This window comes from Thamnophis sirtalis, unplaced genomic scaffold (genome assembly GCF_051295495.1).
Source record: "Thamnophis sirtalis isolate CommonGarterSnake01/CBP01778 unplaced genomic scaffold, rThaSir2_p1.2 scaffold_8, whole genome shotgun sequence".
Taxonomy (NCBI): domain Eukaryota; kingdom Metazoa; phylum Chordata; class Lepidosauria; order Squamata; family Natricidae; genus Thamnophis; species Thamnophis sirtalis.
The window spans coordinates 18695085-18714487 of record NW_028261388.1 but is presented as its reverse complement, the minus strand read 5'-3'; the positions used below and the strand labels follow the sequence as shown (position 1 = coordinate 18714487).

General features: G+C 36.0%; 1 protein-coding gene across 1 annotated transcript in view; it reads right to left on the bottom strand.

Annotated features, from left to right (window-relative positions):
- Window positions 1–3833: 3833 nt before the first annotated feature.
- Window positions 3834–19403, bottom strand: part of CUL5 (cullin 5) — a 32640-nt gene continuing 17070 nt past the window's right edge. Inside the window, exons 9-19 of the mRNA XM_087721180.1 lie at window positions 19261–19391; window positions 17794–17901; window positions 16142–16206; window positions 15175–15307; window positions 13937–14068; window positions 13233–13356; window positions 12851–13026; window positions 12587–12748; window positions 12133–12251; window positions 10344–10467; window positions 3834–7689 (exon numbers count right to left, since the gene is read on the bottom strand). Coding sequence (XP_087577306.1) covers window positions 7495–7689; window positions 10344–10467; window positions 12133–12251; window positions 12587–12748; window positions 12851–13026; window positions 13233–13356; window positions 13937–14068; window positions 15175–15307; window positions 16142–16206; window positions 17794–17901; window positions 19261–19391 — 1469 coding nt within the window. The 3' untranslated portion in view covers window positions 3834–7494. The remainder of the gene's footprint in view (window positions 7690–10343; window positions 10468–12132; window positions 12252–12586; window positions 12749–12850; window positions 13027–13232; window positions 13357–13936; window positions 14069–15174; window positions 15308–16141; window positions 16207–17793; window positions 17902–19260; window positions 19392–19403) is intronic.

Below are 19403 nucleotides of genomic sequence, written 5' to 3'. Positions count from 1 at the left end.
AGCCCGGCCAATGGGGAGGCAAGGAAGGGCAGCAGTCTTCGTCCAATCGCCTCCCTTCGAATCCAGGCGCCTGGGAGGGAAAAGTGGGCGGGCCCACCGAGGAGCGTCTCCATTGGAGGCACGAGAGAGAGAGAGAGAGAGAAGAGAAGAGGGCGGGCCAGTAGAAGAGAGGCGAGCCCGTTGCAAGAGGCGGGGAGTAGGTGACGTCAGAGAACCCTAGAAGTAGGAAATGAAAGAAACGCCTGCAAGGAAGAAAAAAAGACTACAGTTGTTTTGATTGCAAGAGGGACTATGTCTGAGCAACGTGGATATAACTCCGCGCCTTTCAAACTTGCTGACTTTTTAAGGTGTATAGTCATCCACTCCCAGAATTCCCCAGACGTTATGGCCAAATTTGAAAAACCACCAGTCTAACAGATTCCGAAGGATCCAGGTGGAGAATAGCTGGTGTAGATCAAGGCAGGATGAGATGGGAGTGATCTCCCCAGCCCACTCCTTGTCTGAGTAAAAGCGCTGCCTCTAGCCCTGCTTTAGGCATAAATCCAGCGGGTATGACCTTGAGCTTGTTATTACTTTATTGTCATTGCACCTCGTACAACGAAATTAAATGCCATCTTCGGTGTACATCATACATAATAAAACTATAAAAATAATAAAAACACAAACACACACCCTTCCCATTCTGTACAATTGAATTAAAACCCCTGATATTGCATTAATATTGCACTATACAGTAGAATTCAGCATAGTTACTGCTCTGGGATAGAAGCTGTTTTTCAGTCTATTTGTCCTTGTCTACCATCTGCCAGATGGTAATAGTTCAAAAAAAGGGTGCCCAGGATGAGATGGATTTTTTGAACTTTCTTAAGGCAGCAGGAGCTATAAAGCTCTTCCAAAAAGAGGGGAGAGGGCAGCCAATGAATCTTAACCCTAGAGCGCTGAGTTCCTCTCTTGATTCCTGGGAAGCAGTCAGTGACATATCACTTCCAAAAAAAAAAAACCACCTTGCCATAGAAACTGCAGAGACTTGTCCAAGCAGCCAGCAGGAGTCAACACTGATTTAAAAGCACAGGCCCACACACACAAGTAAAAGTGTTCTCCACCTCTCCCTGGATTAGCACAAGCCTGTCAGGGTAACCTATCAATTCCGATCGCCAATGTGGAGTCTGGTGCATTGGTTTCAGTCCTCGCTGTGCAGCAAGCCAAAGGGGTCACTTTGAAGGAGTCCTACAGCAACAGATGTAAAAACATGTTTTAAGCTTGGGAAGTAAAACATTAGGAAGAAATCCTTAATAGCTTTGCCTTAACTTCCTGGAGTATAAAAAGGAAGAAAGGGAAAACTGAGTCAGACTTCCAAGATTCTGCAACTGTAGCCTAAATAAATGTTTTTCAGACTTGGCAAACTTTAAGATCTCTGTAACTCCCTGAATTTTTGAGCCCAGGGCTAGGAATTGAATTCTGGGAATTGAAATCTGCAGTCTTAAAATTGCCAAGTTTGAAAAACATTGCTCTATATCTTGAGGAGTCTGTTTCTTTACTAGTCTGTCTTGAAGAGCTGACAAGCTGAATGGTGTTGTCCAGATTTGTGACTGTGAGTTTATTAAAGGCAAAGTGTTTCTCCTGCGACTTTGCACCCAGCAGAATAAGCATCAACCAGAGATAGTGGTGGATGTACAGCTTGTTTTCTCTGGATGGTTTAGTTGTCCTCCTCCCTCCAAATGTGACATCTTTCAAGTCAAAAGGAAATACAGAAACCCAGTGGATGTCAGGTGTAGAAACAGCACCCCTGAAGTTTGCATCACATGAGTAATAGCCACATATGGGCTATTAAATCATGCAGATGTAATAAATGAGGAAACCTGGTCAATGTGCTGCGCAACAGTATGATGTAATCTCCAGCACAATTTTGAATTCTCAATTTAATACATATACATACACCCTCACACACATATATACAGAGAAATATACTCTCTTACATGCACACACACAGACACACACACACACACTTTATATTTTATAACAAATCACATAATCTGAAATTAGTAGAGGATTTCTATTATGTTCCCTTCAGTGGTGGGATTCAAAAAACATTACCACCAGTTCTGTGGGCATGACTTTGTGTTGGCATGGCATGGCTTTGTGGGCGTGGCATGGCTTTGTGGGCGTGGCAGGGGAAGGATACTGCAAAATCCCCATTCCCTCCAGACCTCATTAACCTGCTTTCCAGCTGGTCTCCTGTTCAGGGCAACAAAAGAAAATCACCTGGGAGGCAACGGGGACGAGGCCAACCTATTTACCGGTTCTCTGGACTACTCAAAATTTCTGCTACTGGTTCTCCAGAACTTGTCAGAACTGGCTAAATGCCACCTCTGGTTCCTTTTCACTTAAAATAATGGGATCCATCTTTAATCATTGGCTTATGATCGCTTCACCAAATATATTTACTGTAGCCTGGATACCACAGCAGATTTTAGAAACAAAGAATAATGAGATAACAGGAAAACTTCCTAGGCTTCATTCTTTTTCTACAAGTTTTTATCACATTACACTCTAGTATATAATTCACCAGAGTTTTAAATTTGATTGCGCACTGATAGCAGAGGAGTATATTACAAGTTATAAAAAGAGGATTGGGTAATAAAAGCACAATTCTTCCTGTAAGAATTGCTTACAAAGTGCTTGAACATGCATAAATATTATTTTAGCCAAGTGAGAAAAAGACAATAAAAACTATAAAAAACAAAGACTGTTTAAATCATGAACAAACATAAATCAGTTGAATACAGCATAGTACAATTCACTCACTTAAGTCCAAGAATCTGAGAAAACAGTTCAATCTGTTTGTTTAGTCTCTGGTAGAATAACACAATTGGAAGGGACCTTGGAGGTCTTCTAGTTTAACCTTTTGTTCAAGCAGGAGACCCTATCACATTCTGGACAAATGGCTGTCCAATCTTTTCTTTAAAATCTCCAATGATGGAGCACAACTTCTGAAAGGAAGCTATTCCACTGATCACTGTCAGTAAATTTTGGAAAAACAAAGAAAAAAATGAAATTAAATACTAGAACATTATTTTAAGGGATTAAAGACCAAGATTGTTAAAGTAAAGGGAAGGATTATAAAGTCAGTTTATTTGATCCAGGTTAAAATATATATGTTCCTATCTCTGGTAACCCTTAATGGGATTTTGCTGACCATCCACACATGCTCTTTTTGTTGTTGTTGGCTATAATGTTAAAGTGATTTGCAACTTTCTTTCAGTATATTAATTTCCCATATTACTTGGGGCCCACCAACTAATTATATGGGCACCAAATTACAAATTACCCTGAAAATTATCTTCCATTTTATAAGTAGTTTACTATTAGCTTGGGGAGAAGCTGATGCTTGAATTCTCCCAAAGAGTTGTATATTGTAGCACATCTGAAAAGGCACATTTAAAAAAAGTCTGAGGGTATAGTCCCCTTTCTGGGATTCAAAATCTACATTTTATATTCCACCTACTTCTAGTAAACTCAGTTATTCTATATGTTGAAGAACTGTTGAAGCAAAAATGCAGTAACAATACTGTAAAGTGCTTTACCAATCCAGCACACCTGCTTAATTTATGATTGTGTGCACCTGGAAAATTAGATTAATCAGTTTACTTAACCATGATTTAGCATATCATGCAAACAAAATTGGTACTAAAGGATTAATCAAGTAGGTCCCAATCCTACAAAACATGGAAAGAGCTGAGGAAGCCATTTTCAGATCTTGGTTAATATGGTTATTGATGTGGGGTAGACTTATAAATGCAAGAAATCCTTAGAACAAAAAAGTAATGATACTGTTTTTAGAATATTTTATATTACATTTTATTTGCATGAAAATAAATTATACAACTTAAAAAATAAAATCCAAAAATTAAGCAGTACATCAAAATAGTTCAGCCAGACTGCCATACAAGAAGAAACTGCTACCAGTCAAAATTGTACAGCATTGTCTCATATGTAGTGGCATACATTCAAACTGTAAATTACCATATGTAGATAGATATTACAACCTTGGAAACTCAAGTTTGCGCTGCACTCCAGGCTACATATAGTCTATTAACAGAAATGTTCTTGAGTACTGTTTTATTTCACACGTAGAACCTTGAATTTACAAACACAGCATTCCAACTAGTTCCATGAAAATAATTTTGCACTCAAGATACCAAAATTTGTCCATGAACCTATCAAAATTCTCCCCTCTGTATTTTTATGTGTACCTTCCACAACTGATACCATAATGCGAATAAAATCCAAAGTTTATGATTACTCAGGTCATGTTTCCTTTAAAAAAACAGGGAAAGGGGAAAGAACCACCACTAAAACTTAAATGTAACTATACTATGCTCCCAAGAAAAACAATAAATGAATATAGTACACGAAGACATCAATGGGATTAAGGAAAAAATGGAAGACTTCGAAGTAGAGTATGAACCTCATTAGTTGTGACAAAACATTTTGTAAGTATAATTATATCAATGCAACTCACATTATTTTTCATAGAATATTTTTTCACATTTAGAATATAACCTAATACAAACCACAGTGGCAATGCTTGTGGCAACATTTCCCCCCCTAGAAGCAGCACCTCTTTATTCTAGGTCTTTGGCGGGAACAAAAATAATAATCCAAAGCTAAAAAAATCAGCTTGAAAAGTGCCATATTGCAAGGACTATTTCATTACTTTTAGATGTGAAAGTATCCACACTTTTGCGTATATTTTTTAAGCCATAGATAGCTACCTTCACAACAAAGTTCGCCTTAAGGGCATCTTGTTGAAAGTGTCCGAGCAGAAATGCTAAATGTGATGCTGCAGCTGGAAGAAAATTGCTGGTGTGAGTTTTGAATCATGTTTCACATGGCATGTATTCCAATTTGTATTAAGTACTGAAACTAGGATTTATAGCATATTGTTCGTTATATTTTCTGGCTTTGAACTCACTTAAATTATGAATGAAATGGGTATAAAAGGTAAGACACAAGTAATGAATATTTTTAATGTAAATAAGGACAGTCTTCCATTAGCAACATCCAGGCACACGAGTGCTCCAAAAACTATTCCATATGTACCTGGGGTGCCTAGCAATTTTCCCTTCAAAAAATATCTCTTACACTGCATCAGTTATCTCTGTTTCCAAGAGGCAAAAGGAAGTGCAGAGAGAGGTAATTCTGAAGAGCTATTCATTAAACCTAAAGGAAGTTAGAAGTCAGATACAAAATGTAACTTTTAAAAGACTTGCCCTGCTAAGAAATGAAATCATTCTGAAAGTCAGATTGCTAGCATTTGGATGTCATTAAATATGAGGTTTAGGGCTGGTTGGATATTCAATGCCACATGCCTGCTCCTTTCACAGCCAAAGTAACAGGAAGCAAAGTCAAAAGGACTCTACCAAAGAATTTTAGAAATATGTACATACTTTCTAAAAAAAACTTTTTGTCTTTTTCTACCCATTTCTAACTTTATTTCCAAATCAAATGCAGTTTTGGAAATCTTGTAGCATGTACAAAAGACTTCTTGGTAAATCAATTTTAGTTTTTTTTTCCTTTAGCATATATTGAATGTTGGATAATATATACAACTTTTTTCTGACTTTTATTCACAACATTTTGAAATTGAGATTTTTAACAATCCTATGTTAAATTTGCAGCGCTTTAAAAAATATTAATCTCTGTTCTACAAGTAATAAAAAATGCACATAAATACAGAAGATGAAACTTCAGGTCAGCACCCTGTCTTCATTTACTTGCTTTTTTCATAACCACGAATGTCTGCAATTCTCCACTGCAATATGGTAGGGTTCTCTCAACCTAACCCTGGGACATTCATTACAGGTGGAAGTTATAATCTGCATGTGTGCATCAGTGCAAGGTTTTGAGGCAGAATTCAAAGTTCAGTTTCCAATTTGGAGGATGGGACGAATTTTCCTTCCCCTGTGGACATATCATGCACTTTTTAAGAATTTACTTAGGAAGATTGTATACAAGGGAGTACAGACGAGAAATCAGAAAAAGAAAACCTTACAGCCTGAACTGATTTCCATTTCCACTGGATTATATTCCTGGCACTGCTAAATTCATTTGGCCCACAATTACGCTGTCTTGATCTTACTTTTCTACCAATTAGCAGCCATAGTCTAATGTAACAACTGAAAGATGACAAAACTCGTATGCATTGCTGAAATTTCAAATGTAGCTTTGCAAAGAGGGGCTAGCAATATGGCACAGTAGGAAATCATTTAGAGAAGCTAAAAACTTGGGAGTCCTTTACTAGCATTTATTTTAATCTGAAATTCTGTACTCTTTTTGCCCTCTATAGATTAAACTATATTTCACAGCCTTAGTATTTGTTTCTTCACTTAAATCTGAGGCAGATTAATTTTAAGGAACGGAGAAAAGGGCCTTCAACTAGTGGTGGGTTTGATACATCCCACTAAACTTATGGGGCTATGGTACGACTGTTGTTGGTAGAGTAAGTGAACAGCCTATGCAATTGATCAATCTGTTATCTGGTCAAACTGGACAAAAAGACATGCCTTCTTCCACACTTTTTTTTTCAGAGTATGATTACGTGTAAAAACATACGTTTAGTTATTTTCAAATAAATAAAGGTATATATAAGAATTGTCAAAATGTAACAATTTTGAGGGAACTGTGTACTGGTTATGTTTAATGCATTACTTTTCTGAAAGCATACTAAATAGTGAATATCAATATTAAATGTATAACAAATACATTTAATATTTTTTTCCACTACAAACACATCTTTCGATGAATAAAGTGAATATTAAAAAAAGGAGGGGGGGGGAGATTGAAGCAAACTATGTGACATATGTAATATATCCTGTTAGGATTACTAGCATCCCAGTATTCCAATCCAATTTTCATACTGAAACACTTGTTTAAGCTAACAGATAAATATGTATCTATAGATGTGATGCATTTGTGTGTTGTTCAGATATTATACATGGGGAAGAGATCAAAAGGAGGACAGTACATTTAGGCAGTTGTTCCAAAACACAAAGTGTGAAGTGCTACATCTAATCTATTTGCTTCTCTCTTTTTTATGTGAAAATGAAAACTAGCAAGTTTTTCAGTGCGTGAATATCTGAATTTTTTTTTCTTTGTGCAAGTTCTGTAATATAAAAATCCCAGATTTTGTTCTCTTCCAGGTGCAAATCAAATCCTAACATTCTCACAATGGGCTCTCTGTGAATGTTGTTTCCCCACAAAACCAGCATGCTGTTAAAAATGTGCACAAGATGAGGGGAACACCATCATGCTAACTGGAAAAAAAAAGGAGAGAGAGAGATTGACAAAATGAAGTCCTCTGGTAAGGTAAGGCAGGAATTTGAGTAAGTAATGCAGGTCAAGTCCTTTTACAGCACAGTCTTCTTGTATATTTTTTTCTGCCCAAACCACTCCCAATGCACATTTCTTGGCCTTTTCCAGTAAATCCTTAAGCTATGCCATGTATATAAACGTATTGATATCAGATTCATCTCTTCGGATATATTTGTGTTCTATAAGCCATTCAATTTGCTCTTTTATCATTTTCTTCTGTGGCAAGAACATATTTTTTAATATCTCTACTAATTCAGTCTGAAGTTGAGCATTAGTAATTTTCTTCCGCATTTTCATTATTTGGATGATAGCCTCCTAAAAAAAGAAAGAGAAAAAGGGAAAATTGCACTTTGGATATATTTGTCCAAGATAAGCAAAGTGGATGTAGCGAACAAGTTGAAAGAGATACCATATACACAATTGCACAAGCATCTGTTTAGGTCACTGTGTTAGTTTTCTGTCAACTAGAAGAGTTTGTTTTAGTAACTGGGAAGGTCAGACAAGCTTAGATAAAGGAACCTCTTTACATACATACTCACCAGCCTGATTGCCTAGGACAGTGATGGCAAACCTTTTTGGCACCGAGTGCCCAAACCGAAATGCCTGTGTATTCGCATGCATATGTGCACGCCGGAGTGTCGGAAACCCGAATACCAGCTAGCCGGTGCATGCATGCCTGGTTTTTTGGCCATTTGGGGGGCATTTTTCAGGCCATTTTCAGGCTATTTTGGGGGCCAATTTCAGGTCTGAAAATAGTTTGAAAAACAGCCCAAAAAAGGCCCCCCAAATGCCCTGTGTTTTAAACCAGAAGAGCAGCTGGTGACGGCACACATGCCTACAGAGAAGACTCTGCGTGCCACCTCTGGCATGCGTGCCATAGGTTTGCCATCATGGGCCTAGGATTTATTTTAGCAATATTATCAGTTATCTAGGAAACAGCTAAATGGATATAGCATAACCTGAAAAAGCAGGTTATATTCTAGTGAGCGAATGTAGAAGACAATTTTCATTTGGTCTTACTAGCTATTCCAATATAGAGTAAGGAACTGACTTTGTTAAAAATACATGTAGACTCTCTGGTCAAGGCAACATGGCCTGTATATTTCTGTTAAGGTCATTTTCCTTGTCCTCTACATTTACAACTTAGCACTCACAGGGTTTGGGAATTCTGGCAGGTGCACTCTCAACACACCTAGAAAGTGCCAATCTGAGGGAAGGTTTAGTTAATCTCTGTAAGTGTGGGACAGTATTATTTATGATCCAACATACAGGCAAAATGGCATAGAACAGGGGTGTCAAACTCAAGGCCCGCAGCCCGGATCCAGCCTGCAGTGTGCTTAGAACTGTTTTCTGCGGGGCCACCCTGGAAACAGTGAAGGTCAACCCGCAGTGCCTCTGCCAGCGAAAATGGGCTCCCAAGCTCCATTTTTTTTTGGCTGCAACAGCCTCCTGCAACTGTCTGCCAGTGTAAAAGGAGCTCGGGAGGGCTGCACACCGTTTCCACTGGCAGAGGGTTGCAGAAGGATGTTGCAGCCAAAAACTGGAATCGGGAGCCCGTTTTTGCTGACAGAGTGCTCAGGCCACCACAGGTGCTAACCTGAGTGACATTAAGCTGGCCACACCTACCCCAGCCCCCCAAGATCAAACACAACTCTGATGCGGCCCTCAATGAAACTTGAGTTTGACAGCCTTGGGATAGAAGGATCACAGAAAGAAGTAGAGCACTCAGAGTTGTGATTAGGACAGCTGGAGGCAAACCTGAGTCCCTTGGGAGTGGGCGGCATACAAATACCAATAAACTGGAAACTAAGTTATAGTTTGCAAGCTACAAAGTGATCTAGAATATCCATATGGCACTGCAGAGCCAGTTACAGGCTGATGACTATCAGCTTGATGGACAATGTATTCCTCCCCATGACATACATACAAACACACCCCTCAAAACCAAGAAACTTATATTTTATGTTTTTTTCTAATTTACAAATTTATACTTATTTATAATCCCCTCATGCCAGATTCTACTAATGGGCACTTGTTAGTAACACCTTTATAATGTCATCTGGGTAGTATGTGCCTAGTAATGTGGAAGTTGGTAAACTTTAGCATGCAATGCACCTTGGAAATGGCTCCCAAATCTTCATTGTTGGACCTATCAACTAAGAAATTTTAAGTGGAAGTATTAAAAGATCAACCTGGATTTCTTGCTACTCTTTCTTTTTTGCACTGTATATACTGAAATCTACTCAAACTCTCTTCCTTGAAGTTTCTGGTTTTCAGTTTGTGTCTTGTAACTTAGCAGAAAAACTATTTTTCACCTGCTTGTTTTGTGAAACCCTTCTGATGACAAAGTGAGACAGTTGAATGTATGAATCTCCACAGCCTATACCAGTGTTGTTGAACCTTTCCGGTGCTCCCACATTTAAGCTAAGCTTACACGTGGGAGCACTGGAAACTGGAAGAGCAATTCTCTGGCGTGTATGTGTGCGCCAGGAAGCAAAGCTTACAGTTTCTACATGTGCATGTGCGCACATCACCTGGTCTTCCGGTTTCTGGTGCACATGCACGCACAAAGACCAGCTGGCTGGTGCGCATGTGCACCCTGGAAACTGGAAGCTTAGTTTCCTGGCACGAGCATGCAGGACAGGGAGCTGCTCTTCCGGTTTCCACCACTCCCGATGCGTGAAGAACAGCTGGACGGCGTGCATGTGTGCGACAGAACCCAGAAGAGCAACGGGTGATGGCTGGCATGCCTGGAGAGATGGCTCGGTGTGCGACTTCCAGCACACGTGCCATCACGCGCCTATAGCATCAATTCTACTTTTCATCTACTTACATAATGTGAAGGAAAGGGGGGGGGGGTTTGTCAAGTATCAAAATACTACTTTTTGAACAGCATAACCATAATTGTATATTATATCTCTTAGGTTCCAGAATTACACAAAGCAACAACCTATGATCAGTTAACATACCTGGGTTCGTAATATTCTTAACTGGACTATCCCTTCATTCTCTTCTTCTCTCATTCTCTCTGTTGTTAACTGCAGTCTACCAATAAGGTTTATTTTACCTCTTTTTTGAACTTTAGCATTTTTTCTGAAAAAACCAAACAGGAAATGTAAAAAAAGAATAAACATATATAGGTTAGTTTTAATCAGTGAATGTTATTGACGATTTGAGAGACACAGCTACTTGGACTACAGAGATTTGAAACTGAATACAGACATTGGGAATTGTATCCGTATACAATTTCCAATGATTTTTAGGAAAGCAATCCTGTTTTTTCCATTTACTTGAATATTTAATGGCTTTTCGTGATTTGTTAATATTTTGCTCGCAAAGATTTAACTGTTTTATATTTATACATTATTATGGCTGAAAGCACAAAACAGGAAATTAATATTTACTAACAAAATAATGTGCTCTAACACTATAATCAATATTACAAATGCTTAATATTTAAGTGCTTTACTCATATTATTCTGATTTCTTCATAACAGTATAATCTAATTGCAAATATTGCATATTGCCTAAAAAACTTTTGTTACAACACAATCTCAACACAATATATGAAAGAGAACTGAAGTTAAAAAATAGTTTATCACAAAAATAAACTTCAAGCTGAGAATTGCTGGATTTAGTACTTAGTACTTTTAATTATATTATTCCACGCCATCTGACCTACCTTTAATGAGAACTCTTAACTAGGTACAAGGCCATCTCCACAAGGCAATATAAACAACAATTTATGTGCAAACTTCATACAAAATGATTTTGGTTGCACAGATGACTACATTGTCCTTAATGTCAGCAGAGGATGTGGCATGTGCATGGGAACAACTAAGTCTGTTTACCTGGCCTATCTCTTCTCTGCACAGTCTCTCTATTACGATTTACATTTGGCAGTTAAGAGAGCCAAGCCTGGTTAGTATTTGGATAAGAGACTCTCGGAAAATATCGGAGCTGGAAGAAAACGTATCAAAAGAATTGTTCTGCCTTGTTACCAAGAATTCTGCATGGTTATGCCATGTAATTTCAGAATTCAAACTGAACTCAGGAGTCCTGCTATTCTACCTTAGAAACATAAAAAAAACCCACTGCTACTATATGGATGTCCATCTAATATAAACTATACTGTGCGTAGTATGTCACATTTTTCAGTATTCATATGCTAACAATAATCCATGCAGAGACTATATGGATTATTATGATGTTATGATGGCATTAAACCAAGGGATTTACAACTTTTCCTCAAAGTTCTGGCCATTGCAGCAGCCACGGGAACACAATTCAATTCAATTCAATTGCAATCACTAAGAATTTTTATCTACAGTACTATTTTAAAAGTTCTAGTGGGCTAAGAATAACTTTCTCAGAAGCAGAAGATTATGGCCCAGGGAAGGCAATCCACAGGATAATATTGAGTGCATTACTGGAATACTTAAGCGACGAAAACAAGGAAAAATTTAAATGTTTGTTTGATTTAAAAGAATTTAAAGAATATTTAAATTCCAGTCTTCAGTCAATATAATAGTTTTAATAAATGGAAATATCAGGAAAAAGGAAAGATTTGTATTTCTAAAACTGAATATAGATATATCAAAACATTTAACTCTTACAATTTTAAACTGTAAAAAAATGTAGCTTAATTCTAATGATATCGCAAAGTTCAACTTTAAGAGCAGTTGAATCATTCAATATTAAAAGTTATCTTTGGATATCTATAAAACATTTGTGAGTAAGCCAGTTATCACTTCTTACATTAAGCTGAACTCCTGGTTCACTGAGAAGAGAGTTCCCTCTGTAAAGTCTTTGGGTGAATTGACTAGAGGTTCATACAGCAAAACTTGACGTTTCAACTTTGGAAATGCGACAAGAGACTGTAAATTAGGAGAGAAAAAAGACCATGAAAATCAGATCTTAGATCAAACATAGAGATCAAATTTTGTCATGACTTCATTGACAAAATTCTTTTAATTCCATAAGCAAAAGCTAGAAATTTTAGTTACCGTAATCAGATGTTAAAGAAAAGCCTTAAGTATTACATTTGATCATTCTGAAATGTAATCTGATAATAACGATATCAGCAAGCCTACTTTCAAAGACAGATTTTATTTTAAAAGTAGAAAAGGTTAAGACTTGTTCTTTGTTTCTCACATTAATATGCATGTTCCCACAATGCTATTATCATATTATTGAAGAGCTGAAGACTTACCCATAAAGTTCTCCTAAGCTCAGCATCTGGAAGTTCTGTTGCTAGTTTAAGGTTTTCAAAGCTAATTTTTTCTCGGGGTCTTTGATTCCATGCAAAAAGCACAGCCAATTGAAACGTAGTAACCTCCAAGTCATACTGGCCAACTTCATTCTTGAAAGTTATCTGTTAATGACCAAAAATTAGCAAGTGAGCTTAAATACACTCATACTTTCAGGATGCCAAAACCGAACAGAAATACAAAATGCAAGCAAGTGACATACTTACAATTCCATTGGACATTAAATGATGCCAGTGAAGCTTCCTGCCACTGTGGTTCTTTTTGTAGAACTCTTCAACCTCGGGGATAAGGTCTTCTAATTCCGTTGGCAGTGATACAAAAACTTTTTCAGAACTTCTGGACCAAGCCCCAGCATTTAATATTTTAATATTCACAGAATCAGCTGTACAGAAAACAAAAACAGAAAGCTCAGCCAAGTAACACTAAAACTATCAACCAATGTATGAAGTCAAAGAAACTGAATGCACAATTTTGTATTATAGTTATCCAATTTATTTATTAACAAAAAAAACCAGGATAAACAAATATAAATAATCTTGGCTTACTAGAACACTGAGAATTTTAAAAAGTAACAAGTATAAAAAGTACCTGGGAGGGCCAGTTTATTATTTTTGTGCATTTCCTTGAAGGCCTGATTGAGATCTTCAGATACCTTAATATCCTGAAACATCCTTGCCAATTTATTTACATAATCTGCTGGCATACCCACTTCCTGCACAGAGGGAGGATTGAAGCAATAACTATATGATTTAAATACAGTAAAAACTTACTACTGATCTTTTTAGTTAACTATTAGGCCCATGCAAAATCATTTCAAAGACTTTTTGCAAAGCAAGTGAAGTGGCCCTTCAAACCAGCCTCTTGAACCATAACAAAGCCCAAGTGGTTTTGTACAGCTCCGAGTAGGTATTACAACTAGCAATATCCACGTACTAACATAAGAACAACTTATTTCCCACATAAAATGTACTAAAGTGGAAAAATTAATCAGTTCTTCACATTCATGCATGGGGAGGGGCGGGGGGGGGAGCAAAAGAGGTTGGGTTCAAACTACAGACCAACTAGCTATTTTGTTTATATAAATCTTTGTTAAATCATTGTTGGTACCTTAACATACAAAGTTCTAAGTTCAATTTTTACTTTTTAAAAAATTGAATAAAAAGTTTGCTCACATTAAACTAAAGACCAGGCTACAGATAATGTAAAATTCAATAATTTACAGTTTGTGTGATCTTAAATTAAAAACTATGCTTTCTAAAGAAAAGAGTAGACAATAGAAGTGATGAACTTACTCGCAGCCATTCAACCATGTTCTCTTCTATTTCGCTGTCTGCTGATATATCCAATATAAGACGCCTTGTTAAATGAGCTTTGTGGTATCGCATAAAAACATCTTTGTTCTGTACATACTTGAGTACCAATAGCTGTTTTTAAAAAGCATTATACATATTTTTATGATTGCTATTAGTATTTACTCCTGTTGCAGAACAGCATTTCCAGAATATATTTTACCACCCTTCAAAAATTCCTATATGTATCAACATATTCAGTCACCATATATATCACTTCATTTATACTGATGCATCCATAATACTGCCTTTTGTTCATATTTAAAAATAGCAAAAATATGTTTGTGATCATAAGGCAGTATACCTTATCCGCTGCTTAAAATGTTTGAATATGAACAGCCCCAAAATGAAACATGATTGCTAGTTGCCAATAAGGATTGTGATCACTAATCAGTGATAGGAAATGTTCCAAGGTGCAAATTAGTTTATATTAATATACTGAAACTCCACTAGTTTGATAGGACCAAACTCCTACTATAATCAGATAGATAATTAAAAATCTATGTCATCTGATTTCAAAAAGATTTAAATAAAACAACCTTTATTGTATCACATTTTAAAAAGAGCATAGCTTTAAATAAAATATGTTGAGATAGTTTCATTTTTGAAAGATGGCCATTTGCTAAAGCATCTTTCCAACCTAAAACGTGCAATATCCTAAGATGAAATTTAATTGTAGATATAGCAGGCTTCCTCTCTCCCTTTCCCTCTCTCTCCAGGGAGGAACAGAATGTCAACAATATCAAGAAGAAGGAAATATTACTTATTTAGAAATTTACTTTTGAAGTAAAATTTGGCAACAACTAATGGATTGAAAGTTTCACTTAAATCCAGTGAAGATTTCAATCACAATCTTAAACTTACATTTTAGGGGAATATCATACAATCAGTAGAATCTTTTCAGTGCTCAAGAGTATAGGGACTGCATTACTAATGATGTATAACCATTAGCTATATCATGGATGACACCTTGCCCTCATCAGCAACTATTTTAAGGACTAAATCAACACGTCACTTTTAATCATAACTGACCTCTCAGTGCTATTAACTCAGATTTAGAGAAAAAGTACTATGTTCTGATAGTTTTGAGAGCAGAAAGGCAGAAAGACATTAAGGAGAAATTACCCAACCTTCACATTTATTTCTCTCAAATAAAAAACTAGAAACAAAAAAGAACATACCACTTCTTTAAGTTTTGCTTCAATTTCTTCAGAGGTTAATTTTTTGCTTAGTGGTGTTTTTCTTAATAACATATCACAATAATTTGCAAGTAACTCTGGACATTTGGATTCTGGTTGTGTCTTCAATCCAACACTAAGGAAAAAATAGTAGCCAAAAGTTATACAGAATCACTAACATTGGTTTCATGCCATTATATAAACTCATTATTTTATGAACAAAAAAGGGGAAATGCCTTATGTAAAAACAATCAATATTTTCATGTTTGCATTGTATAAATTTATTTCTTTTATTTCAAAGTGACTATATTATTTTTTACATATAATTAAAAATATAAAATAAAATAGATATGGGAACCTACAGAAAAGTTGTTCAATTTGCATGAGAAATGAATAGAATAGAATAGCATTCTTTATTGGCCAGTGGACACACAAGGAATTTGTCTTTGGTGCGTATGCTCTCAGTGTACATAAAAAGACAATATACATTTGTCAAAAATCATAAAGAAATAAATGTGTAATTTTTTAAATAAATGAAAACATAACTATTGTAAGATCCTAGAGGAATTGTCAAGTCATTTTCTATTACCGATTTAATGTGCTTCAAAATGACAAGCATAGTTCCAGGTAAATAAGCAAAAATGTCTAGAAATATTTCTTTTTTTAAAATATTATCTTATGGTTATCACCAACATTATCAGTAACGGGGTTTGGAAATGCATTAAACCTGCACAATAATGTATTAATGTAATGTGTTTTAGGAGTAGATAGGTAGATATACATATCTGAGTATCTGAGATACCTTTAGTACTATGTGCATGCTTTTGTGCACTTTTTTTCAAGGTTTGTAGATTGCCTAAGTTAAGTTTGCCCAAGTATTACAGAAAACAAGGACAATCCTAAATATCCATTCAAAATATAAACAAAAATTAAATTCTATTATTGCCAAGTACTCATTCAGATTACTTACCCCTTCTGTTTCAATGGTAATTCAAGTTTAAATATTGTAGCATCATTAACCACTGCTTTATATGCCTAAAATAAAAATAAAGCATTAAATACAGGCATTCAATCTACTTTTTTCATACCGAAGTATGTCTTTAAAAACAAAAATATGTTAATTTTAAAACAATCACTCTTAAGAACCAAATTCCTGTATCACATTGGGAAAACAGCCAAAACACAGAAAACGTCCCTAAGAACCACTACTTTCAGGGGAAGTTTGAAGTTTACTGTTGCTTCAAACTTCTGTTCATGAGAAAGGGGGAAAGAAGACAGAAAAAATGAAGGGACATGGATGTAAGTCTGGATACACCAAATTAGCCCACAGGTTCAGAAGTTTTATCTATATCTTGTTGCCCTGCTGGAATCTGTTTATATTTTTAGATCTTCAAGGTGAAGTAAAGTATACAGTGATATTATTACTTCTGTGATCCTTGGCAAAAATGACTCAGCGGGACTCCCTGATAATGTCTTATCCACATGCTAACAAGGTCTGTTTCTACTTAACTTCCTAGCTGGGAGAAAGTTAGCCATGTCTTATCCCTGGAAGGAACCTTTACTTTTATTTAGTTTGTAATCAACAAATATTCCAAAATGATTTTTGTAAGTACTGTTGCCAGATTAGGAGGCATTACATTTCATTATTATTTTCAGACATTTTCTCTAGCCTATCAATATATTTTAAAATGCTATTTATCGGTTGTAAGATATTATGTCATGCTAGAGGCATTTGCTCATTTTTTGGGAAATATGAAGTGTTGCTATTTTAAATTCTACCCTGTGATTATTCTTCATGATTTTCATGAAGATACTGATGAATCTTCTTATTAAAGCAAGATTACAAGTACAGCAATGCAAATATATAAATAAAATCTTGCAGTTATCTTAATACTTAAATCTCTACAGAAAGCCCAATTTCTGGCAATTTACTTGTATGATTTCATAAACATCTTGACTAATTACAATACAATATAATAGCAGAGTTGGAAGGGACCTTGGAGGTCTTCTAGTTCAACCCCCTGCTAGGCAGGAAACCCTATACCGTTTCAAACAGATGGCTATCCAAGATCTTCTTAAAGACTACCAGTGTTGGGGCATTCACAACTTCTGGAGGCAAGCTGTTCCACTGATTAATTGTTCTAACTGTCAGGAAATTTCTCCTCAGTTCTAAGTTGCTTCTCTCCTTGATTAGTTTCCACCCATTGCTTCTTGCTCTATCATCAGGTGCCTTGGAGAATAGTTTTGACTCCCTCTTCTTTGTGGCAATCCCTGAGATACTGCAACACTGCTATCATGTCTCCCCTAGTCCTTCTTTTCATTAAACTAGACATACCCAGTTCCTGCAACCAGTCCCCTAATCATCTTTGTTGCTCTTCTCTGCCCTCTTTCTAGAGTCTCAACATGTTTTTACATCATGGTAACCAAAACTGGATGCATATAAGTGTCGCCTTACCAAGGCATTATAAAGTGGTATTAACACTTCACGTGATCTTGATTCTATCCCTCTGTTTATGTAGCCCAGAACTGTGTTGGCTTTTTAAATACTTACTGTTTTAAAAAACTAAATACATGTAAACATGTATCATCAAAAAATGAAACAAGAACCAACTGGTGACTTACTTTATCTCTAGCAGTAAGAAATCTTGGGTCATCTTGAAAAGCTTCTTTAACTAATTTGCTAAATCTATTAAACAGTGTAAGTAATTGTTCTACGTATTTTTCAGAATCCTAAAATTGAAAAGCAAAACAAAGATTAAAATATGGGAGGGGAAAAAAAGCAAGCAATCATAATCAAGTGAAATCGCCCTCCCTTTTTCAACTGCATTTCTGATATAGCAGTCATGAGCCCATGAATAATACAATAAGGTACAAGTTATTTCTTGTGGTCTAGTTTATATCTCATAAAATCACACTTTGTGCAAGTTAGCCTCCAGAAAAGTTACTAGCTGCCAACCCAATAGGGACATTCTTCCACTTGTTTTCAATTTTCTTGTTTTCTTTAGCCACGATTCCACATGGCATCAGCATGAACCAGGCTCACTCTACCAGATTACCCAATTCAAATTGCCACCCATCCAGATTTAGAATAGAACACCCAAACATACCTAAAAATCATAGGATGTTGCAAGATACCGCGATAGTGTTAAGAGTTTTTGTTGACTCTTTGACAGCCTGAATGTTAAGCCAAATTTGTGGGGGTAAGGAAAAGATTTTTTACTTTAACTTCATTAAATTAGCTGCACCAGCTGTGAAGGTTTTTGACTAAACAGCTGTCAGAATAAAGCAATTTTGATGGCAAATTAAAAATAAAAATGCTGTCTCAAAACATAGAATTATCTTCATCAGTTTTTTAACCTGTCTCTTTTTATCAATAGAAAAAAATCATAAGAAGTTGCCACAAAATATGTTTCTTGAATAAAAGTCTTTTCATTACATTCCACTTTAACTATCAATTTCAACTACCTGATGTTCTATTTAAGCAGCTAATTCAGATGCAATAATTGTTTTATAAGAACAAACAGTAAAAATCAAAGGTTGCTCCTCCTTTATGGATGGCAACACTGATGTTGGATGAATCACTGGATGAAGCTGCCAACCGGTTGGCTTCACAGTAGGAACATCTAAGCAAAGGAAGGAGAGCACTGTAAGGCATTACATCCAATCTTCACTTTAATGACTATGTTCCAATTGTTAGCTTGGCTACTCCTGCAAGCAAGGATGCTTTCAAGTGATAGTTAGTTTTTAAAAAAAAGACAAATAGAACAAAATGTTTCAAAGTCAGGATTCCTGCTTGTTGCTCTCAGAACAAGCCAGAGAAATAAAATAGGCTGCTTTCCAATATGAGGTGAAAGTCAGAGTGTCTCATTCAGATAACACAGCTTCCAAACCATGAAATCCTTTGTGATTTTGCATTCTAATTTTTAAAGAAGTTGTAGTACTTTCCTATTTAATTTAGTGGACTTTAACATTCATTTTTTTTCACATTAATTTCAGCAATATAAGATTTTATTTTGCCAAACATTCTTGGTATTTCTAGCCAACATTCTAAGAGGAGATAAGGGATAAAAATAGAAAATGCTCACTTACAGTAGTAATAGTTTCTGCAGCTGCTACCATATCTGCTAATCCAGCATTAACAATATGCTCTTCTAAATCTTTTAACATAGGCTCTATTCCATTAGGAACTTTATCCATCAAAGAAAACATTAAATGTAATTCTGAAGATAAAA